The sequence below is a fragment of the Colius striatus genome, chromosome 10, assembly GCF_028858725.1.
Source record: "Colius striatus isolate bColStr4 chromosome 10, bColStr4.1.hap1, whole genome shotgun sequence".
NCBI classification, from domain to species: Eukaryota; Metazoa; Chordata; class Aves; order Coliiformes; family Coliidae; genus Colius; species Colius striatus.
This window is the reverse complement of record NC_084768.1, coordinates 19,480,678-19,494,799: the sequence shown is the minus strand read 5'-3', so window position 1 is coordinate 19,494,799 and position 14,122 is coordinate 19,480,678. Positions and strand designations below refer to the sequence as shown.

Sequence of the window (14,122 nt, the reverse complement as noted above, 5' to 3'; positions counted from 1 at the left end):
GCTGTTCGTAGTGAATTTCCTTAATTATAACTAGCTATCATGATTTACTACTTTCTGTGGAAGGCCGAGCAGGTTTGGGATTTCAAGGCCTGTTTGGACTTTGCTTATTGGACTTAGGTTCAGGGCAGCTTGTGCAGTCTAGATAGCATAGCAATTAAATTTGTCTATCTGATGTTTCTGATTATTGTTTCTTTTTTTTTAAAAAAAAATGATTCTAGCAGAATAGAAATTTGAGAAATATAGTAGTATATCAGGTCATATGTAATACCTTTTTATTCACTTTTTTATGTGTCACCTTTCAACCACAAGTATTTTAATTTGTTTCTGTGTGTGCGCACACACGTGCGTGTATGTGTTAGTTTTGGAGTGATGCCCAGAGTTTCCCAACTCACACTTGAGGACTGTACTGGTTAGGTGCTCTATGCAAACACAACTGCCGTTCTTGTGAGGTTGTATTAATAGTCTTCCACCTGTAAAGCCAAACTTCTTGTTATGATTTTGATTATACAAGACTGAAAGGTGAAACAAAATACAGGTTTTGAAATTCCCTGTTAATGAAGTAAGTTTCTTTTAAAATATTATTTAAGTTTGCAATGTAGGTATCTTGTGGAAGATGCAGGGAATGAAAAGCAATTGATTTTAATAGCAGAGTTGACCAGGGTGTGTTTTATTCAGTTCAAGAAATGAAGTTGCATTTAGAATTAAAATAAGCAATTTATCTATAGTATTAATATGTAAGAAGGAGGATTTTCCTCTTCACATGATCAAGGCATTGGAAGAGGAGGAAGATGACAGGGGTGGTAGGGAAGAAAGCATATAGAAAACTTGAAGAAACTTCTCTATAAGGCTGCAGGACCTTTAGAGTTGTGATTAATATGAACTGCAGGATTCACGTGGCAGTTCTATCCAAGTGCACTGTTTGCCTAGTGAACTAGTCTCATGTTGCTGCAAGTGGAGTTTTGAGTTTCTGTTCATCTTTAAGAGTTACAGATAGAATGACTTTTCCTTCTGTTATTTTTTTTTAATTGCTGAATTGGTGGAATTAAGAAGTAAACTTCCTAAAAGCATTAGTAGTTTTGATCACGTATTTTAGCATTGTATGTTTATAATGCTTCATATAGCAAGGAAATAATTTATGGTTAATACAGCAGAAGATTAGTTTTGAGTAGCTGTGTGGGTCCTTGTAATTACTTTTAGCTTTAGAAATAATGACAAAAGTCAGCTAGTACATGCCTAGTGTGATGGAGAAGGAAGGGATCCTCTCTACCTTTCACTGTGATTTGTCATTCAGAGAATGAAAGCTTATACACAGAAACCTAGCTGTACTCAAACCCCTGGCATCTGCAAATACAGCTGAGATAAGGTTGACAAACCCTTGATTGAAGAGAGTGTAAATTCAATTCCAGTCAAGGGTGGCATGGTGATGTGCTTTCCTGGAAGTCCAAGTGTTATTACTGGTTTAGTCTGAGCTCTGAAGGCTCTTCTTGGAGATCTTGTCAAAATGATTTCTCAGGTAAATCCAAAACACTGTTCTGAGGCAGTGCTGCTGTCAACCTGCATGCATGTTTGTCCATGAAAGCACAAACTCTTCCAGGTACTCTGTGAGTGTTTTTCTGCAAAATGTGAGACACTAAATAAAAGAACTTTTCCTTCTCATCTTATTCAGGTATTTACCTGTCGGACTTGACATATATTGACTCTGCCTACCCATCAACTGGGAGCATCCTGGAAAGTGAGCAAAGAACAAATTTAATGAACAACATTCTTCGAATTATCTCAGATTTACAACAGTCATGTGAATATGGTAAGCTAGGGTGTAAATATTGCAGTATGAAAGAGAACAACTGTAAAAGCTTTAATAAAAGCTGTAAAAGCTCCTGTAATATAAGTAAGGCCCAACCCATGTGAATACCGTTAACACTCTCCCTCTCAGCCCAGAAGTCTACATCTATTCTGGTATTGTTGTTTATGACAGAATTAGTGTGAGGAGATAAGAAAAAGGAAAATGGAATATTCTATGTCACACACATTTTGCAGCACACATTTTCTGAAGAATATACATTGTACTTTACAATCTACTAGTGAAGCTACTGTTAACTTGTATTCCTATGTTTCATAATTTTATGACAGAATTCTAAAAATAGTAGGACTGCTTGTGGCGTAGTACTTTTACTGCAGGTAATAAAATGCATTCAACTTGTCTTTTGGACATTTATAGTTCTGTTTGTAGATCAGATAATGTATATTTTCTCCAAAGGTGGTCTCTCACAATCCTGTTCAAGTTCTAGTAAAGTTGTAAGGCTGTGTTTGTGATGGTGGAATATGAATTAGCACAGGATTCTGGCTTCACTGAAAGCTCAGTATTATGAGAATGTGGGCTGTGAAGGTGACCTCAGAGCCCTCCAACTTTGGGCCTTCAGTTTGGCTGTGGGCACATTTTCACTTATCCTTTGCATGTGCTCTGATAAGCAGAGCAACTGTACAGGGACACACAACCTGCCTTCATTAATGTAGGGAATATCGGCATTAGAGTTGCTATCAACGTCAAAAAAATTCAGCATCAGTGGGAACTGTAATTTGTGCCTCCATATATAAAAAGGCAAGAGATCTGATTCTATTTCAATAGTATCTGGAAAACAACTTTGCTTACCCATGAACAGTGCAGTTATAATGTATGTCATCTGTTTTCCAGATATTCCTCTATTGCCTCATGTCCAAAAATATCTAAACTCAGTTCAGTACATAGAAGAACTACAAAAGTTTGTGGAAGATGACAATTACAAGTAAGTATGAAATGCTGTAACTGACTGCAACTCATTATAAAATAACTTTCATAATACAAACTTGTCAATTTTTTTAATTGATCAGGGGATTACACATCTCTGATGCACCAGTTGCAAGTAGTGAGGTTACAGCAGGGTTCTGTGCTGACTGCATGAAGCCCTAGCTTTCAGGTCTTTTTGGTCTGTTGATTTGATCTGCAGACTCTTCTTGTGTTCACTGATGAAGACCTCTGTAGTTCTGGCTCCACATGTAACACTATTCAGTTAATAAAATGGATGGGAGATAGCTTATGTCATTTTTCATCAGAACAGTCTTTTCTGTGCATCTAGTACCAAGTTCAGGCTGAGGGTAGTTTAAGGCTTCCACTTTAATATATGTTTCTCTTCATTTTTTTCTCTTTGATTAGGTTATATAGTGTGAGCAAAATGTAAACACTTGATTTTTGAGAGGCAAGATGCTGTCCACATCCCTACCCATTCCTCTCACCATATCACCCAATCCAGATGTTTCTGCTTTCTTAATTAAAAGATTATTACTCTATTAGGTGATTTTGCATCCAGCAAAACTAGGGGATGGAAATCTCTGGCAAGAGACAGGAACAAGCCCTGAGGATAGGAAAAAAAAAACTAAAGCAAACCTACTGCATATGAAGAAAGTTCTTGTTCCTTGGCTGATCTGCCTGAGGAGGTTCCCCACCCATTCCCATCCTGCCCACCTGGGAAGTTTGTCACCTCAGTTGTGTTGAATTGGTTGCTTGTGTAGCTACATTTGAATGGCAGGAGGGATATGCCTGCTAGAGGAATAGATATGCTTCACCGTTTAGTAGCCCTAAATTTGATTTACTAAAAGAAGGAAATGGGGACCCTCCAGTTAATGTTAACTGTTCTTAGACAAGTGCTCAGACGCTTGGCTTCCCTTCTGAGATTTGTATATTGTGTTCTGCTTGTTTCTAGGCAAGCATTGGCCTTTACCTTTTGCTGAAATGTTATATAGCTTAAGTTTGAAAATGGTGGTTTGCTTATCACTGAGAATAAAGCTTTGTGGTCAAACATTCAAAGGAAAAATATCCCCAAACCGAGTTTCTTAGCAGCTGTGTCTGCTTTCATGGCATGATGTTTTCATGAATAACCCATTCCACCTTCCACTGCCTTCACTAGGTAGAACTCGCTACTAGTGGAAATATTACTGCTGTAGGATCTCTAAGACTCTCTTGATCCTGTACAGCCCATGCAGGGCAGCAGGGAAATGAATTGAAACAATTGCATGTGATGCACAACCATGACTGCTATTGAGAAAGTCACCTATAGGTTTTGTACATCTCCAAACTGAATTTTTAGGGGAGGGGTATAATGTATTTTGAAGACCTGTTTGTATAAGTGACACTCTTTGTCTTCTGTGATGTATGCAAAAACATTGTGACTTCAGTGCATATTTTTTATTTCTAAAGGATTTTAGTGTTTTGGTTTTTAATTAAAATTGGAATGAATCATTACTGACCTGCCTAGGGATGAGAGAGGGAGGAGCTATCAAGCTTCTCACTGAAACTAAGTAGATGCTTTTCCAACTCTGCTAATTTCAAAGACTCTAGTCCTGCAAACTATGTGGACAAGATGTACTGAATCTTTCTGGAATTGATCTGCTCCTGGAGTCAAGTTTCTGTGTGATACTGTTGGAAATCACATTAAAAAGTACCTGTTATAGAAAAGCTTGAATTATAGATGCTGTCAAATTGATAATGAATTTTCTAAAACGCAAAAAAAGGACCGATTTTGGCTTTTAGACTAGTAAAGGCAAAAGACTTGGCCCAGCACGCTTGCATTTCATAGAAAAATTTAAAGTATGAAGTGTAATAAGTATAAACATTTTAGATGAGTTGAGGGGAGCAGGTTTTATTCTCCCCTGGTTTTATGCTGATGTAGTGTTATCTGCTAGCAGACACAGGCCCTGGAGGTTCTGGCTTATCTGTGGCTATTTTTTGCCCAGAAAGTGGTGTTAATGCAGAGTGATAACCTCTTCCTCTGCTCCTTCAACAGTGTGACTTTACCAAACCATGTTAACAGCTCACAATGAGTTTTTGCTGATGGAGAGTGAAGATTGTAACTGTGGCTGTTTGGCTGCTTCTTGCTGGCTATGCCAACTGCCTCAGGCTCCCTGATACAGAAGAGTGCAGGGCTGTGTTGTTGTAGCCAAGGTTTTGTTGTTGAGTCTATCCTCTCTCAGCATGGCATTGCAAACTTGTCCTGGTCTATAAGAACCAAAGCAATAGAGTCATTTTCTACACTATGCCCTAGCATATTATCTTTTGAATCCCGGGCCCTGTTGCAGTAGTAGATTTTCCACCCCAAAAAAACCGAATCTTTGGAAATCACATGTGCTCAAGATAGTTGTGTAGTAACTTTATAGTGTTTCTTGCAATTATAAAAACAGGCAACTTCCTACTGCAAACTAAAAAAAAAATATTTTTTCAAAAGCTTATTCTTATATGTATCTGTTTCCTGGTCAAGTAATTTTTAATGCTTCTTTAATGCAGACTTTCACTCAAGATAGAACCAGGGACCAGCACCCCGCATTCTGCTGCTTCCAGAGAAGATTTAGTAGGTAAATGCTTAATAAATGTAAGACTCAAGGATGTCAGCTGCATTATTTTTGAGTTGCAAGCGTGGAAAATATTTGCCTAATAAAGAAGCGTGAAGTATAAACACTGTATATTTGTAATAAAAAGCCTAAAGGTGATTTGTAAAGAAATTTGAGGAATTGAGTCAGTGTTCTAGGTTCTTTTATGTATTGTGGCACTAAATTGTTAGTGTCATACTCTTCGTGGCATAGTATGCTTCCAAAAAAATACTTTTTAATCAATGCCAAAAATGGTTGAAGGCAGAAGTTTCAAAACACAGAATCTGTGGAATGTGTTTGATGCCAAGGTAGCTAATGTAGCAACCTTTAGTGTTTAGAAAATCAGAGAAGGGTTGCACAACACTTTCTATACTCAATTTATAAGAGATAGTGTGTAGTAAAACTCAGGGATTTTTTTTTTTTTAAATGTACTTTAGATTTTTTCCTCAGGATTAAAAATAAACACACTTATTAGAATGGTCACAGAATGGTAGGATTTGGAAGGAAACTTTAGAGATCATCTAGTTCAACACCCCTGCAGAAGCAGGTTCACATAGATCAGGTCACATAGGAACGTGTCCAGGCGGGTTTTGAAGACCTCCAAGGAAGGAGCCTCCACACCCTCCCTGGGCAGCCTGTGCCAGGGCTCCCTCACCTCAACAGTCAAATAGTTTTTCCTTATGTTTAATTGAAACATTTGTGTTCCAGCTTCATCCCATTACCCTTTGTACTGTTGCTAGATACCATAGAAAAAAAGTGATGCCTCAACCTCCTGACACCCACCATTTAGATATTTATAACTATTAATGAAATCCCCCCTCAGTCTCCTCTTCTCCAGACTAAACAGCCCCAGTTCCCACAGCCTTTCCTCATAAAGAAGATGCTCCAGTCCCCTGATTTCAAATAGACCATCTAGTTACAAGTATTTTCTAAGGAGTAACCCAGACAGTAATTCTAAAGGTACTCAAGAGTAATGTCTTCTTTGTTTCCAGGCTCTGAAGTTGGAGCATCTCCTCAAAGTGGACGGAAAAGTGTTGCAGCTGAAGGAGCCTTGCTACCACCAACACCCCCTTCACCCAGGAACCTGATACCACACGGACATAGGAAATGTCACAGTTTGGGATACAAGTCAGCATTGTATTTAACCTGACAATCCTAAGCTTTGTGATGTATCATTTTACAAAGCAAAGCTTTCAGATTGAAAAAAGTAGCGTAATTTGTACACAATACTTAGAGACCAATCTGTCACAAGAGAACTGTAATGGTGGTGTCCCAATTCAAGACAACTGGTCAAAATAGGAAGACTGTGCTGCTCTTATGATGACAAGAATGGCCAATGAGTTAGCCAAAATAGACTCTTCTCTGAAAGACAAAACTAGGACTTTTATGCTGGCATTTCACGTTCAAACTGAAATAATTGCTTTTTTGGTATTTTTGTAGTGAGACCACCTTTGTAGACCTTCATACAACTTAATATAGCAATGACTTCAGATTCTTTCTATGCACATGTACTTCTAATTAATATGTTGACCATTATGTCATCATTTCCCTTGTCATCTATTAAAAATGCAGAATATAGCTATTCAGTAATTAATCTCTTACGTTGTGTAAGTTTAATGAGGTAGAATGCTATTCTAAAGTTAAATTATGTGAGTGTTACAGTAAGACAAAATTACCTTGGTATGTTGAAAGTAATTTTTAAACTATTTCTGACTTTCTTTGCTCCAAAAGTGCTGTGGTGCACGATTGCTTGTGACTTGAGCCATGGTTTAATTTGGTATTCAGAACTGCATGCAGTCCTTCAGGGTATTAAAGCAACAACTTTTGAAAGGTATCAAAGATCACATTGTAACAATTTTATCCTTGTTCCTTTCTAGTTTCATACACAAAATGAATACAGCTGAATTTAAAAGTGCAACATTCCCCAACGCAGGACCAAGGCACTTACTGGATGACAGCGTCATGGAGCCTCACGTCCCATCCCGAGGGCAGGCAGAAAGCTCCACCCTTTCTAGTGGAATTTCAATAGGTGAGAGTTGTAAACATACCCATGTAGTATATGGTCTTTTAGTAAAGACTTTATCATGATTACTTGGCCATTTTACAAGCAGTGATACTATTCTAAAATACCAGCTCTATTTTAAAGCTAGTTTGAGAAATGTAGGTGAAGGGCAGCATAACTTTACACAGCATGAACTGTCAAATTATTAAAAAACAGATGTACTTTTTTATTCCCTTTAATAGTACAACTTCTGATACTCCTGCTCTAAATACTCATGATTTTTGTCAGGAGTAGATAGTGATTTAACTTTCAGATACTTCAAAATGTCAGAATCTACTTCATTTTGGAAAATTCTTTCTCTGCAAATGTTTATAGAGTGCCCTCCTTTTGGAAACTTCTATTTCCTGAGGTTCTCACGTGAAGACAGTTTCTCTTTTTGACACATTATGCACAGTTTCTTCAAGTGAAGGGAGAACGGGTCAAGTGGCTCGGATCCACCTAACCACAACCAGATTGAGAAATGGAACCTCTGTCACAGTCCTTTTTCTCAGTTATCAGCTTGATAGAATTCAACAGTTTTCAGTTTTGATGCATTTATGGTAATGGAAGATTTTTGTAATGTTATGCACTTTTTGGAATAACTTAATTTTAAAAAAAACAGTTTTGCTTTTTAGCCTTCATGGAGAGAAGTGAGGTCATAGAGTTTTAAATTATGCTCTTTTGTCAGACCTGTTCATGTATTTCTGAGAAAAATATTATGAGCAAACATGAAATATATTTTTCATGTGGAAAAAAAGTCAAATATCTAGAGGCAATAATTTTATTAAAATAAGTTCATATGTAAATCGATGGGAGTGGCTTGAACCGGTTCATATCAGACAGCTTCCACTGTTAACTGGAATACCTATCTGTTTTCTCTGCTATGATAAGGTTTTTTGCTATTTCAAAGTCGTGCAGCAGGAATGGTACTCCTAATCAGCATACAGACTTTGTGCATCCTCAGGGATGGCACAGTACAGGCAACTCAAACTTTTGTCACCTTTGTTGAGATGTAGCAATGCCCTTTGCTCAGTATGGTTTTGTTGCTGCTGTTTCCTGTCTAAATATCTAAAAAAGTTCTCCACACTTGATCCTTTTTCCCACAGTAAATTGTTACTTCCATTATTGCCCAGCAGGGAAAGTATGCCAGAGCTGACAAGTAGTTTTTCCTGACATACAGTTAAGAACCAGTCACCATGTAGACAATATAGAGTTTTCCTACCTGGTCTCATCCTGAATTTTTCAGGTCTATGTTCTTGCTTATCTCAGGCATACCTTATTGACTTGATGTAGTCACCTTTACAAGTTGAAACAAACTTATCACTTTGGAAAACTTTTAAAAGTGAATTTTAAAACAGCTATCTTTTGTGTAAGATCAAAATTTGTGGTTAGGACCCCTCTTACATTTTGTTCAGACTGTTCATATGTGGATAAATCAGCTTTATCATTGTTTTAACAGTCTAGCATCATTGTTATTTTTACTGCATCTTGATTACAACAATTTCAGTGACACAAAAGATGAGTAGAGAATGTCAGAATTACATATAGAGGAAGAGAGTAAGTTCTAGAGGCTTGCACTACCTATTTCTGAGGAAGTTTTGGAAAGAAAAGTTTTCTGACATTCTGTACTGCTGCTTCAGCAGAATTCAGCAGATTTTAAGGAAGTTGATTGAAGCCGCTGAGTTCCTCCGTCATGTTTGAAGAAGTCTGTTTACTCAGTACTTGGAAGTAGTACAGTCACTGCATCGGAGAGGTTTACAATATTCTTCAAAAGATGGTCATGAAAACTTCCTTCTGAATGTGTTTACTGAAAAGAATGTTATTCCTCACCTTCCCCAGAAATGTGGATTTAAACTTGTTGCTCTAGAAACAGGACTATGGTTTTTTTAAGATGTAAGCCTACATAGGACTTACTTAGCTTTTTGGATAAATGATCCAACACAGGCAGTGTTTCTGATAGGCCAATACCTTGAATGTGACCTGAAAGCTGAATACTACTTTAAATGACTCTTGTGTTTTGAGGGCTCAGAGATGTTCAGACCATTCCAGTCTTTTCGTATTGGAGGATCTGATTCCATCTGCTTCTACATCAAATATCAAAAAAGCAGCAATGTAATAAAAGAATCTATCAGATGTTTGTATCCAGTGCTGTAGCCTTGTGAGCTTTGTCTACATCTTTAGAGCATGTGAGTTAGTGGAATTTGTCAGGCCTTGTGACTGTGTTGCTTTTGCTGTACTCCATTTATAATTCAGTAAAGCAATTTATAGGCATGTTATGAAGATCCATCAGAGCACTGTTTCTTTTTCTGCTACTGAACACACCAACTTCTTCAGAGACATCATGACTCTCCCACTTGGATTTTTTCAGTTATCCCTGAGATAGAAGCTTTCAGTGTCTGATAGAGATCCATTAGAGCATCACTAGGTTTGAGATTCATGGCTGGGTGAGGTTCTGCATTATAAGCATCCAAAATCCCACAGTGCTCGTGTATCTGAACCAAAAACACCCAATTAAGTGACAGTGGACTGTTTTGATTGTGTTCTGCTGGGAAAGGCTGATGATCCATTCTGAGAATGGTGCATTAGCATACCAAAAGTTTTACATTAATGAATCTTTTAGATATAAAGGATACACAAAGTGGGTATTTTTCTTTGCAATGAACGATTCCTAAAGTTGGATTAATGCAGAAAGTGACACGTGTATAGGATTTCCTAAAAATAGACTTATCTATAATGGGACAGATGTAGTCAGAGATCTTTATCAGATTCTTTTCCTAATTTTGGGGTCTGGAGGCTGATTGTGTACAAAAAAGAAGTTCAAGATCTGGCCCCACTAAATTACTTTCTTATGCTTGGGTCAAAAGAGCTCTTATTCCTAGAACTGTGAGACAATGTTCACCAGATGGTTGTGTGTTATGCTGGGTGAAGGGAGATCTACATCTGGTTCTGTTGCCAAGTCGATCCTGGTTAGAAGCAAGAAACACTTGATATGTCATATATACAATATCAGATGGAAAATGTTCTCTTGAATTCAGGAATGTAACAAGAGGAAATAGTCTCTTAAGTTTCAGCTGTTCATAGCTTAGATAGCTGCATTTGAGCTATTCATTTGGAGCTTTTTGTAATCGCGTAGAGAATTAAGATCTTCAAGGGTATGATGCATCTCATTCTTAGGTGAATGGCTAAAAAGAGGTTATGTGACCTGTGTCCTTAAAACCTCACTTTATTTTTGTTGACTGCAAAGAGGCTTTTGACAGATAACACATGAAAATACAGACAGATGGATACTGCTGAAAATAGGTCTGGATTGTGCAGACAATCAAGAATATCTGCTTTTAGTAAATGCTTTTACTTTGAGAACCTCCACTACTTGCTCTCAGTAAGCAGTAAAGCTGCAAGACAGTTTTGTTTTGCAGTCTCTCCCAGGTCACGGTATATGCTCTTCCAAAAGAGGAAGCTTGCCCTACAGAAGTTTAAGCATCTTTGGTCTTGGCTGGGTTGAAGGAACCACCTGCACACTCTGGCCAGCTGTCTTCTGCTTGTATTTGCCTGCTGTCATCTCTTCACGTGAAACTAGGATAAATTAAGATGCTTTTACTAGATTGTGGTTCCTCTTTTAAAAAAGCAGTAAACTTACTTTTATTCATAGTTTTCTTCAGAATACATGGTTTTCTAATACTCTCTAATTTTCTTATACTTTTTAAACTGTTCTTTTTTTAACTAAGTATACTCCTGTGTGTCTTTGCAGCAAAGCTCATCTTGTTTTGTTAATATTCTAGGAAGTTTTGGTTTTCTACTGTTTCTTACCATTTGGCTCAGCTGCATCACTGAAGTTCTTTTCTTAAGCTGAATTTGTTTACAATGGTTAATTGTCCAAATAATTCTGTAGAGGTCAAGGGACAGCGTAAAATAGATTCCTCTTTTAATATATTGTTTCTGTATACCTTTTCTCTCCATACAGCACTTAACTTATGGGATGCAAAGTAACTTTGCTTGGAAGGTGAGGTGTTTTTAAGGGTGCTGTCTCACACGTATAGCACTTCAGGATAGATGATGAGGTATGAATACAGAGGTACTCAGCTGAAATTGAGAATGTAACTTCAGATGTTCAAAAACTCAAGAAAACATTTATAGATTGTGTTTGTAGCAATGTTGGACACAAACTCTGTTCTAAATTGGGAGTGTTTTCTTTCTCATTTTTTTTCTTTTTTTTACACTTATTTTTCCTAATCTACAGTGATATGGATAAAAACTGAGGCTCTTGAATGTTTGCCTTCATTTTTGTGTTCCAACCACTTGAGAATAACTTGAGCCTTTATTCTAATGCAATCACATAAATTAATGCTGCAGACAAAGAAATCTATTTTAAATCAGTGTAGTTAATGTCATAAAGTGCCTTTTTAAGAACAGTGCATTTTCAAGCCTAAACAGACATAAACTGCACACAAGAATTATTAACATTTTAATGAATTCCTCTATTAAATCACCATCTTGAAGTGCTTGAATTCTATGAGGGATTACATTTCTCTTTCAATAAATGAAGTATAGGTGTAGGTATACAGTGTATGCATTTACTTCCAAGTTTTTGGCAGCCTATACAGTAGGCAAGAACTCTACACAGCCAATATTTGTTTGATTCCTTACCCTGTAGTGTACTGTTCAGGTGTTTAGGACTCTGAGTCATCTGCAGTCTGCGTCAGAAGATCAAAGTTTGGGTAGGGTTTCAGGCAGAAGAAACACACTGGGGTTTTTTAATATTCCCCTTAAGTGAGTATAGAGGTGCCAGTCTCTCTTAATGTGGATACCTTGTTTTGCTGTTATGAACTACTACTTTTATATTTACCCTATCTCTAATAAAGCTGTATAATACTCCAGGATAAAAATGCCCATGTGGATACTGGGATTGAGATGGAGAGGGATGGACAAGAGTTCTACATTTCTTCCCCCATCCTTATTAGTATTGTTTGGGCCAGGACATATGCTCTGGGTGTTTTATCATTAATGCAATTGTACAAACCCCCTGTTTCTACCCCATATTTACTCCTTATTTGCTTTTGTTAGTTTTTCACAATGAAACTCATTTTCTGTGATGGTATTGAAAGTTTGTGTCAATTCTCTGGCATCATATTGCTTGAGTCATTTGCCAGTCTTCACACCATTCTTATTTGGTAACCAACAAGCCAAAGTTGAGCTGTTTAAACTTTACTGTACAGTAGTTACAAGGTAGAGAACTAGTTAAATATATATGAGGATTTTCAGCATGATCATAGACTCAACAAGGCAGAGCATAACTTTTAGGGCATGGAGCCCATCTCCGTGATGTTAGCTGGACTTTATCATGCTACAGCATTTGATGTTCAACTTCCTGACCAGTATTTTGTACTTCTACATTAGAATTTCCAACTCTTGCAGGTCAGTCACCAGCTAGAGTGACTAGAGCTCTGGAAACGCTGTCTAACCAGAGCCAAGAGAGTGTCAGTTGCAGATTTGAGAAGGGGAAAGAATTTTTAGTCTGAATACTTTTTAAACTCTTTGGGGTTGGTTTGTTTATATTAACACCTGTTTGACTTTGGAGACTAACTTCTGGATAAAGGAAGCCTGTGTTTAAATGTTCAATATCCTCAGACTTTCAGCAATGAGTGATGCTGTGACCAGGGGGAATGGGTATGGGCATTCCCTATCACATAACGAGGAACCTAGCCTCACGCTGTGTGTGTGGCTATAGCACAAACATATGTATAGGCACACCTACAGATGCCAACAGAAAATTCACGTCTGTATTCAGCTGCAGTGCTAGAGCTCTGTGTAAACAATCCTGAAACTTGTCAGATAATCATCAGCACTGTCTGTGAAAAAAAAACCCATCTTGCCAATTGCTGCTATTCCTAAGATAGGAAAAAGCCTCCGTGTATGCAGTAGAGAAGCACAACTCTGGTGATATTTTTACATTTTGTACTGAGAATGTTTTAATTTTATTAGCAATAAAGAACACTGGAAGAAGGAAAACTCGTGCTGAGTTGCTTCTTGCGTAAAGCCAAGACTTATGTAGAACGTTACTTAATAGAAAGGATTTATACTGCCTAGGATTTATTATTAAGTTTAACCTGAAGACCTGCTTGAGGTTGTTGGAAAAACTCAAATATTGAGTACATACTTGAGAAGAATTTAAGAAGGTGATATATTTTTAAAGTACTGAATGAATGAAATATTTCCAGTTGAGGGGATAGTCAAATAGTGCACTTAATGTTTAAACAGAATTTGGCTAGACATCTAACTTTCATTAAGTCAAAAACAGTTTCTTTCACCTCTGTTTTGTTTTGGAGGGAGGGATGTGAGAATATTCTTTTGCTTTTCGGGAAAGGGGGATTTTTTTAGTGTAAGAACTTTTCTTGTGTAAAACATCTGGGTTTTTTACAATTAAAAAAAAATCCTGTTAGAGATGTTCTATATAGATGTCACAGGGCTGATCAAATGCTAAATTTTGACCTTTTACAATTTTTTGTTACAATCTTTTAAAATCTATGTAGACGTCCATATAGATGGCTCAAGAAACTCACTCCTATCTCCCCAACAGTCCAGGATGCTGGTTTCCTTTTGTTGACAAATCATCATACTTGAAACCTACCTCCCTAATTGTCAATCCCCCTGCTGAAAAGATTGCAGTACTTCAAGATCTTACTGTAA

At 37.3% G+C, this 14,122-nt stretch overlaps 1 protein-coding gene across 5 annotated transcripts in view; it reads left to right on the top strand.

The window, feature by feature from the left end:
* Nucleotides 1–14,122, top strand: part of RALGPS2 (Ral GEF with PH domain and SH3 binding motif 2) — a 117,533-nt gene that overhangs the window by 78,035 nt on the left and 25,376 nt on the right. For all 5 annotated transcript variants that reach the window (XM_062003416.1, XM_062003414.1, XM_062003415.1 and 2 more), the window contains 5 exons: nucleotides 1,667–1,804; nucleotides 2,693–2,783; nucleotides 5,315–5,382; nucleotides 6,390–6,525; nucleotides 7,275–7,426. In XM_062003416.1, the coding sequence (XP_061859400.1) occupies nucleotides 1,667–1,804; nucleotides 2,693–2,783; nucleotides 5,315–5,382; nucleotides 6,390–6,525; nucleotides 7,275–7,426 (585 nt within the window). The remainder of the gene's footprint in view (nucleotides 1–1,666; nucleotides 1,805–2,692; nucleotides 2,784–5,314; nucleotides 5,383–6,389; nucleotides 6,526–7,274; nucleotides 7,427–14,122) is intronic.